At 39.5% G+C, this 10,878-nt stretch overlaps 1 protein-coding gene across 1 annotated transcript; it reads right to left on the bottom strand.

The window, feature by feature from the left end:
- Positions 1-2,456: 2,456 nt before the first annotated feature.
- On the bottom strand, positions 2,457-10,829 carry LOC124277510 (toll-like receptor 4). Its single transcript, XM_046713220.1, has 2 exons — positions 10,701-10,829; positions 2,457-5,892 (listed from the first exon to the last, which is right to left on the bottom strand). Exon 2 carries the CDS (start codon positions 5,805-5,807, stop codon positions 3,336-3,338), a length of 2,472 nt encoding a protein of 823 aa, XP_046569176.1. The 5' UTR covers positions 5,808-5,892; positions 10,701-10,829; the 3' UTR covers positions 2,457-3,335.
- Positions 10,830-10,878: the final 49 nt, after the last annotated feature.

Genomic DNA, 10,878 nt, shown 5'->3' with positions numbered 1-10,878 from the left:
TAACAAATATAAGCTACAGGTGATAGCGAGAGCGAAACGGATTGTGAAAGTAACTGACGTCTGTACGTTGTAAAGTTAGTAAACCAAGCTAGATAGCATAGCATATGACTGCATAAACAATTCAAGAAAAACATGAAATGATTATTTTTTCAGAAGTGTTGTTTTCCGGGACAAGTTCTGTAACGAATCCATTTATGCATGCTTCGCACGAACGCAGCATTAATTACATTCTCTGCTCACCTATTTAATGAAGTTAACTCGACCTGCCGTTTTTGCCATTTGACCTACCGGGTCATGCATATGTAGAGTAGCTTAGGTCAAACTGAACAAGCTGTAAGAGACTGGGTCATCTGATCTTTCTCTTTTGCCAATCATCGTCGAGGCTTCCAAACCTCTGGTACGAGTTTGCAATGCATTCAGACAAGCATATTGGATTATAATTATGACAACATTCACGTACCTGCCATGGATATGATAACATATTACTGTTTGAGAATGGCATGGAATTTACACCAAAAAGGGAGAATGATAGATCGCAAAGGGGCATATAATTGTCCATTTTAGAACTGTGTACGAAACGAAATTCCAAAATCGAGATGGTATAAATGAAAGCGGAACGTTTTAGAAGGTTTAGCGTGATTGTCTCAAGAACCCATCTATCCTTCATTTAGAGTGTAAAGTTTGCTTTGGGCTCTATAAAATGATCTTCTATCTCGGTAACCAAGTTTATCGTAATCAGACCCGTGAAGAATTGATCTTCAGTAACCCATGTTTGCCGTAAGAGGCGACAAACGGGATCGAGTGATCATGGTCGCTGACTTGGTTGCCACATGTCATCGTGTCCCAGTTGCGTACAATGATCGATGCTCATGCTGTTGATCACTGGATTGTCTGGTCCAGACACAATTATTTACAGATAGCCGCCATATTGTTGAAATATAGCTGAGTGCGGCGTAATACTAACCTCACTCACTCACTCTTCAAATTTACCACAGACGCATTTCCTGGGTATTATGCAAATTTACCAGGCGTTGCCTATTTGGTTGACGCGAACTTTGCATGATAGAGATCGATATTGGTTGACGGGAACTTAGCATGATGGAGATCGATATTATCTGGTTTCAACAGTAAGTGAATTCAGTTGAACTGTATTGTATCACGGCACTTTTCAGTTTGGATAGATAATAAAATTAGATATGATCATGGGTGAGAGAATCGTATTTACCACCATTACGTGGAGAAAATATTTCTGGTAAGAAGTGTGCTTGTTTATTAGGGGGGCAGGGGGAAGATAGGGGTTTAAGGTAGCAGTCGGCATTTTTCTGTCCATATAACAACGAATCGTGAATATCTCCGACTTGTACCTGTTACGTTTTCCTGCTATGAAATAGGTTGTTGAAAAGCCCTGCGAAAATACTTCGAATTCGACACAGTTTTTGATACAGTTTTCTCAGTAATGAATAAATAAATAGATAAAAAATTAATAAATGAATAAATAAATAAATAAATAAATACACACTCCAGTAACGAAACATGTCTTCTGTGGTGTCAAACTTGGAAGAAGATGGTGAATGTTAGTGTTAGTTTAACGAATCCCCGTGCAAGTAAGGTTCCAAGTAAGCATCGAAAGGGTTAAAACAAGGTTTCTGAATTCAGCTTGCATTTTCTATACCAGGATGTCACCATGCTAAACTACCGTAATAGTATACGTGTACGGAATCCGAATATGATTTTTGCAATAAGGGAACTGCCTGGTCTCCAGTTAAGATAACGGCTAACAGACTGACAGACTGAGTTTGGTTTTAAGCCACTTTTAGCAATATTCCAGCAACATCACGGCGGGGGACACCAGAAATGGGCTTCACACATTGTACCCATGTGGGGATTCGAACCCGGGTCTTCGGCGTGACGAGCCAACGCTTTAACCATTAGGCTACCCCACCGCCCAACGGCTTACAGAAACTACAACCTGGGTAATGCACTTACACACTAAAGACACGATCCACTTCAAAACGCTTTTCTTTTCTTTCCTTTTTGTTTCACTCGCTTTTAAAGAGAATATGCTATTTGATTGCTGATGGTTTTGTGGACATCTTGACAAAATGTTTTGTGTGAAAAATGCTTTGGTTCCTGCTAGGAAATACTTTATTTCCATGTTCATTCATTACTCCCTAATGGTCAGTTCTTAGGAATATGAAGCCAAGTTAATATTCTATACAGAAGAACTCGAAGTGGTACAAAGTCGTATCTGGTTGGGGAAGATGGTCATATAAGATGCGATAAGATAAGGTAATATCAGATGAGATAATATTTCAGTGAATATTTTATTATATTTTTGTCATAAACTAAAAATTATAACTCAAGAGGGGTGAATAAATGTTTTGTAAAAAGGCTCATCAAAGATTAATCAACTTTGAATTGACTTAAACGTGAAGGAAAGGTAAGGTAAGTTAATATCAGATGAGATAATATTTTATTTTCCAAAGGGAAATTATGGCTACACCGTGAATGAACACATAAAATAATGCTTACAAATACATAATCATACAATACACGACATTTATGAGAGAAGTTAAGAATGTAAGGTGCAGCACTAACACTGCAATAGAAATCGTGGTCACAAAAATAAGTCACATTTATAATCTTGCAGTGAAAACCTCAGTAGATCATGGTGAGAATACAGTATGAATTATAGCACAAAAGCGTAATAGACACTATTGTCAAAGGAATATGTATTAGTAATAGAGTAAAACACAAAAGTCCAACAAACTAAATTAATAGTAAGACTTCTGATAATAGCTGGGATAAAGGATTGGCAAGATAAGATTAAGTATGCAGTAAAACAACAGCACTAAAAAGGTAACAAGTATCGTTGTCAACAAGGAAACAATAATTATAGGCTGAGACAGACATGTTACCAAAATGTATTAGCTACTGTTAAAAGCTCTGATGGACTGGGATGAATGAATGTTTGTTCCAAACAGGCATAGCTTAAAAATTAGGAGCAGAAATGGGAACTGTGGTTTGAGTCTTTCTTTACCTTTTTACTAATTTGCTGCTCGTAAAGTACGGATTACTAAGTCTTTGGAACCAATGATTTTACGACCAGTGGTTACAATATCATTTTTTTATATTTTGGTCATAAGCTGAAAATTATAACACAGTGCTCTTGACATTTTTGTGTCACTATTCAGAGAGTGAAGTATGGCAACACAGGTGTGTCTAAGACTATAAATACTACCCTGGGACACATGCTGCATCTGTTACCATGGAATAGGATATACGGTAATGCTTACATCTATATACAATTAAAGAGTTGTATCCTCAATGGTGTGTCATTCCATTCTGTTGACTGTGGTAATAGATTCACGTAGCCTGTCCCAGAATACAACACTACCATACACGTCCGTGTTGTACTCCAAGTAACAGTTGTTGGACAACATCACTGCCATGTCCTTGGGTAGATGCTTCATGTCAACATGCTGATACAGCACCACCAGAACGATGTTCTGTCTTCTTGTAATTCCCTCCATTTGGGCCATGTTGTACTCAAAATCACACCAGTGACTCTTCAGGAAAGAAGGAGACAAAACAATCAAGGTCTTGCGACTATTCTGGATCGCGTTGACGATGTTGGAAGCAATGACTTCCCCTGGAAGAAAGTCCCGATGGTGGATGCACAATCGAAGTCCACCTTTGTCTTCCAGTTCCGATATCATACTCTCGATAACTAAGCATCTGTCTGTGTCTGCATATGACACAAAAGCATCATACTCATACACTTGGCCATCTTGGTCAGTAGTCTCCAGTTCCCGATACTTTCTTCTCCCGACAAAGTACAGGTATTTCAATTTCCACCTATGTCGATACCCTGCCCCTAATCCTATACCGACCATTGTTATAAAGAGACTGGACACTGTTAGAACAGAAGTTAGAACACTTGAACTGCATTCTTTTTCCAAACTTGTTATTATAGAATCTAGATTTCTAAAGCTGTTGACCATTCCATTTTTAGTAAGACACGTCAGTGAATCCAGATCTTCAACTTTATCAGCGACTCTTTTCATCCATCGGAGAGATTCAAGGGATGAGCATATGCAATTTAGAGGGTTTCCTCTCAGGCGGACTGAAACATGTGACAGTTTGTCCAGTTGTTGTAGAGTCTTGACAGACATTTCGAGAAGATGGTTATGACGTACATCAAATAATTTTAGGTGTGACAAGTGTTTGAGTTGAGCATTAATTGTTCTAATACTGTTATTATTAATTCTGAGAAATTGTATATTTGTTAAATTTCTAAAGATAGCCTCTGGTAAGTAACTTATTCTGTTTTGAGATATATCCAGATCTGTCAAGTTCACAATGTAACTAAAAGCATCACCCTTTTCGTCAGCATCTATCGCATTTCCAAGAAAGTTTTTTGAAAGGTTGAGATGTCTCAGGCTATTGTTAATATTAAAGTAACTTGAGTGGAACAATTCCATTATGTTGTCAGAGAAATCAAAATGTTCAACCTTTTGAAAACCATCAACAACACCTGTGACAGAAGAAATCAAAATACCATTTAGAGAAATGGTTCTCAAATCGTTTTTCTTCAGTTTACCCGATATTAAAGTAATTCTTAGGCAACAGTATGATACTTTCAACACTTGAAGGTTTGGCGGCAAATTGTATAGAAACGACCCTCTCCCTTGACTTGAGTGAGCACCAGCATGCTGTAGTATTTTCTGGTGTGAGACATCTAGAACTCGGAGTGCCTTCAGTTGCGTCATTTCAGACAAGTATGGGCCCTGGTAAAACCTGTTCCATCGGGCATTCAACACCTCTAGAGTAACGGGTAAATTTAACATGGTTCCTTTTTCAAAATCAATGAGTCCATTGCCAGAAATGTCAAGTTCACGCAATGAGGTATTCTTTAAATGTACAAAATCGTTTACCCGCAGTCGATAACAAGATTGGGATAATTCAGTTATATGGTTCATTTTCAGAATTTGTAATGGAGAATCACGTAGACCATACGTTGCTTTAACAAATTCAGGAAATCCTAAATCCCAATTTTCTGAAACATCAATTGTATGGATACGATGAAAAGGGGAAAATGCTGAAGGTTCTGTTTCTCTGATTTGACAGTAGGACATGTACAGGTATTCCACATGGGGTACATTTACAAAAGTTGAGTTTTGCAAGGTCAGTTTACAATAGTTGGTGTAGGGGGTGAAGGCGAGAAGAGAAAGTTTCATAAGTTTGGCAAATCCTGGTCCAAAGCCTGCTGGACGACCATCGATGTAAAGATGAGTAAGTCCTGATAAATACTGAAAGGTTGCGTCAGGATATGCTTCATGTCCACTGTCATCTCCAGGCCATGCTGTCAACTGATTGAACTGTATGTTAAGAACCTGAAGCTTATGTAGAGGTTTGAACAGATTTGTTTTATAGGTTTTTGAATCCAGCTTTAGATCGTTGTCTTTTAGGCTCAGGTTGACGAGGTTGTTAAGGCCATGAAAAGCCAATTCATGTAGGCTGTTGAGATTGTTACTTTCAAGATATAGATACTGGAGATTTCTCATTGTTGAAAATACCTTTGATCCTATTGTCTTTATGTTGTTGCCATTCAGAAAAAGCACTGTGGTTGATATTGGTAAACCCTTTGGAACTTTTGTAAGATTCAAGTTTGAACAGTTCACGTATACCTGGTGGTGGTCGAAGGTACAGTTACAAGGGGAACAACTCTGACCAGAAATCATTGCTGCCAGCAGGATGTCGAAAGCACATGTGAATATGAGCCTTGAATGTTGTAGATTTGCCATTCTGAACTTGCCAGACACGTTCAAATGAATCTGTTTGGCTTATAATCGAGACCGACTATTCTCTGGTGTAGACGTCTTACATTTTCTGAAAGAAACATATTTGGATTGAGGATTTTGAAACAGATGTAGCAATGTGTAGTCTTTTGTACTAGTCCCCCCCCCCCCACCTAGAGAACATATTCACCATAAGCCAGTCCGTTGGTAAGGTATTGACAACTTGACTGTTTACAGAAATAAACTCAAGAACAGCATCTGGAGCAAAAGGCCCTGTCATCTAGCAAATCGCTATGTGACCATTTTCTTCCACCCATCCATAACCATCTGTTGCCCGTGGAGTTGGATATTCAGCTTCCAGACAGTTGTTCCATATTGCAGCTTGATAGTTTGCTCTCAGGATGTGCATAGATAGACAATCAAAGATCTACGGTTGTCTTCAGTCTATGCAGCATTGCTGTTTGCGCTGTTCTGACACAGGGTAATCTGCCTCCCGCTGTCCAACCGTGGGATAAGGGCAAGTCGTGAGATGGGATAAGTTTGAAAATTTGAAAATTTGAACATAAATTGTATATTTATATACTTATATACATATATATATATATATATATATGCACGGGCGAATGGACAAGAGAGGCCTAAGGGAAAAGTCTACATTCGTTCCACTCAGTGTCCAAGAGAGAGATGCAAGTCATGAGAAAGGAAAAGTATATAAATATACAATTTATGGTAAAATTTCTAATTTCTCACTTCAAATAAGTGGTAGCAATTGAATGACATCTCCTATTGAAGAACCTGAGGCATACAGGTGGCATGTGAATGCTTGAAGTGAGTTTATCAAACCTGGTGGCACAGTCCACTCATTCCAAAGTTGTTGGAAAACCTCTTGAAATTCCTTGCTGTTGACAAGAAGTTTGAATTGATTGACCTTCCCACTGCCTCCAAAAGAACTGACAGTATCACATACAGTGTATGCGTGTAGTCCAGGAAGGACCTTGCAAACATTTTGACCAAACGCCACAGCAACTTTCTTCCATCTGTGGGATAGCTTCCTGTTCCTATATGTAGGGCGGATGAAATAAATGACTAACAGTGACAGTTCCCAGAACGTCTTGTTCTCAACATGGGTTTTCTGTACTACACTCATTCCATCTATGATGCATGTTGAGGGTCCAGGAATTACCTCTGGCAATGAGACAGATTTTTCAAGATGTCTTGCTAATGCTGCTTTGTTGGCCTTTTTCATTGTCCCATCGCTAGTGCAAATGGTAATAGTCCGAGGGGCAAAGCTTGTACCTTCCACAAGTCCAAATTCCTGCTTTGTCTAGCTCTCAAGTCTTTCTTCAGAAATATGAAGGTATGCCTCCTCTCCTAGCTGTTGACTGAAGATCTTGAGCAACATCTGTCGGAGCACAAGACCCTGTCGATATGCCGATGAGATCAGGTGGACAGGTGACAAGGGGGTTGATCCATTCATCTTCGATCAGGTTAACAATGGACTAAACATCAGATTCATCCTTGACTATCCTTGAATGTTCCAAGTCAGGTGCCTCAATCTCTGTGAGTCTTCGCAGCTGGCTCAGACTTATGCTTTTATGTTCAGTGGTAAGATAGTACCTACTCACAGCAGATGGTTTGAGACTGTTGCTCAAGATCTTCACCGAGCCAAACAGCTTGGAGAGGAGGCAGACAGAAGTTTTACTATCGTCTTCCAAAACAAAGTCTGAAAGCATTTACTCATGTCAACTGCCAAAAGAAGAAGAAAGGGTCAAATACTGCAACAATCCTGAAAACAGATAACAAGCTATTTGGCCATACGCTTCTTGTCGCTCAAAGCAGGAAATTGGACATGCGAAAGTGACTAGCTTTGCCTCTTGGAACAGGTTACCGCAACGATGTGGTGTTTGAAGTGTACCATAACAACTCCATCAAGTCAGCAGAGTGAGTTAGCCGGGAACCAGACAACAGCCTAGTCTACTGTAACATTGCTTCAAGACACAAGATACGATCATCAGAAAGCAAAATCAATATCATCCAGTTCATTATTCAAGACCGGCAGCGTCCTCATTCCAGGACCAAACCTGAAGACAGAATACTGTGAAAGCAAGTGCTGCAGAATGACCTCTGAATCTTCAGCTGAAGTTGAATCCTTGTCTACTACCTTAGAAGAAGCAGACACGCCGGTGCTGTTTCATGCTAAACATGCATCTTTGGAATCCTAATCAGTTGTCATTTCCTCAGTTGACACAGATGACTTTGTCTTGTCCTTAGCAAACAGCAGTGACATTGCAACCAATATTTACACCAAAGCTGGTACACAAAATCAGATAGTTGCTGTGGCGTTTGGTCAAAGTGTTTGCAAGGTCCTTCCTGGACTACACGCTTGCACTGTATGTGATACTGTCAGTTCTCTTGGAGGCAGAGGGAAGGTCAATGCATTCAAACTTCTTGTCAACTTCTTATCCAGAGGCTTTCCAACAACTTGAGAATGAGTGGGCTGTGCCACCAGGTTTGATCAACTCACTTCAAGCATTCACATGCCGCCTGTATGTCTCAGGTTCTTCAATAAGGGATGTCAATCAATTGCGCTACCACCCATTTGAAGCGAAAAAATGGATAACTGAACCAGGACAATTGCCACACTGCTTTGAGTGTCTATCTATGCACATCCTGAGAGCAAACTATCAAGCTGCAATATGGAACAACTGTCTAGAAGCTGAGTATCCAACTCCACGGGCAACAGATGGTAATTGATAGGTGGAAGAAAATGGTCACATAGCGATTTGCTAGATGTCAGGATCTCTTGCTCCAGATGCTGTTCTTGAGTTCATTTCTTGCAAGTGCACAACAGTCTGTAAACCGCCAAGTTGTCAATGCCTTACCAATGGACTGAAATACACCGTGACATGTCGGAACCAGATTTGTGACAACATGGTATGCGAGGACCATGACATGCCGAAGAGTGACACTGAAGATGAAGCTGATGTTTATGGTGCGGAAAAGTGACTATCACTACACAAATTAAGGAACTTGAAGGTGATCTAACTCTTTGAAATTAAAGAGGTGTCTTCCGAATAAATGAAATGATGAGTTTTCGAAGAAGTTCTTTGAACTTACAACTTTGACTTTTACAAAATATGATTTAAAGGTATCAAATAACACACTTGATATTAATTAAATCTTTTTGATCAGGTTAGCACCTTTTTATCTCCTTTTTTTTAATTTCCAACCTATTTGCTGAACTTTATCCATGATTCAAGCTTGGAATTGACATTTTTTGAAAATGTTGGGGTTTATTGGCGGCCATCGTGGATTTAGCCTCGTTCTGAATCTAAGCTACCAAACCAACATGGCATCATATATTTTCGATATGTAGAGACCATGACACTTCAAAAAAACATAAAAGTGGTATCGAAAAATTGTCTGGCTCATGGCCTATATTGTCTTTTAGACAGGTACAGTCACAACGATAATGATATATCAAAACGTGTGTAGGGAATGGGTGAGTGATTGAAGTTAATGTCGATTTGTTGTAGGCGTTTTCAAAGGGAATTGTTAAGGTTTTGCCCAAGGGTCATAAAGTTGGTCAAATGATGTTCGGTAACTATAGTAACGGATCTTTGTAATGCTTAAAACGGCGAATTGCTATCATCGTCTAACTTGACTAGGTCACTATGGTCCAACACAAAGAATGAAATTGAAAATGTTCACATACGTGTAGCTGGAAAAAAAATGTCCATGTCTATTGTGTCCAGATAAGATACTGAGTCAAAAAACGTACTAAGCTGAGATGTCCTTCATTGTAGTTTTGAGAGAGAACCAGCGGCGTACCCAGCAATATTCAAGATATTCTAAAATAAGGGAGCCAATGATTTGAAGGTAGATGTCGTTAAGATGTTCATTTACAATACCTCTGCGTGGCATTTTAACATGTCATCTATTCCAATGAAACTGTATGTCAAAGATGCTAAAGTGTGTAGTGCTATAGGGGAACTCACAAGGGGAAGTTCGGGATTACGGAGATGGGGTTAGCAACACCAGGGACGAACTGTGATCCAATGGCGATACACCAGGTTTAGAAGATCACGATTTGGCTCCCATTGAGGAATGGAAGAAAACGTTGATGGCAACGCTGCGGTGATGTCATGGACTGTCTGGCGATATGTACACGACATTCTGTGTCAGGGGGTTGGGGTGAGGTGAGGGGGTGACTGAGGAATTTCTTCCAGCGGAATGGCGACAATACAAAGCTCAATCATACTCAAGTTAGTCACACTTTACCACCAGGGTGGTCGTGCATTTAACGCCAAACATGAAGGTCTCATCTGGTCTTGTTTTACACATTTATCGTCGTTTCATTTGTATTATCGTTTCACTAGGTCCCTTCTTTTTGCCGGTGGTATATATGACGGCGGTCTGTTAATAGCATGGTCTAGACAGGACAGGTGATGATTTTCATAAGAATCGTATATACCATACAAATACAGATTGCAAGCCAGGCGACTGCAATTGCGACAAACATTGGTTTTGGGGTAGGTGTTCCCAAACTGAACCTCCAGAGATTACAATATAAGTCATCTTACAACGTATGTATTTGCACATGAAAATAGGGAAACCGTTATATTTCACAATTGTAATAATTCTAAATTACTTAATAGGAAATAGCTACAGAAGTATGTCCATTGCGTTTGTAATTAAGTGACATACTGGAAGGATTAATCCTGCTAGAATCGGATCGTTTCTTTCACGCATTGTTTCCACATCCAAACCACAATAACACCAAAGCATGCTTTACTGAAGAAAAAACGTTTCTAATATCGTTTTCTTTACTGTGCTCTAGACGAGTTTTCGGATATTTCTTGTTTCAGAGTTTTTGTCATTATTCTAATTCCTACTCACCAAAACTGACGTCCTGACATTGCAAACGCGGTTCCTCGACTACTGGAATCAGATTTAACATCCTTGTCACGGGCTGACAGCATAGTCCGTTCTGGAGCTAGTTAACTCTTACAGTTGTAAACATAAATCACACTTCCCTGTTGCAAGAGTTGTGGTTGACTAAAGAAGAGTGTCATCT

This window comes from Haliotis rubra, unplaced genomic scaffold (assembly GCF_003918875.1).
Source record: "Haliotis rubra isolate DU_JTF1 unplaced genomic scaffold, ASM391887v1 Scf222, whole genome shotgun sequence".
NCBI lineage: Eukaryota > Metazoa > Mollusca > Gastropoda > Lepetellida > Haliotidae > Haliotis > Haliotis rubra.
The sequence above is the reverse complement of the archived record's forward strand: the minus strand, read 5'-3'. Positions and strand labels throughout refer to the sequence as shown.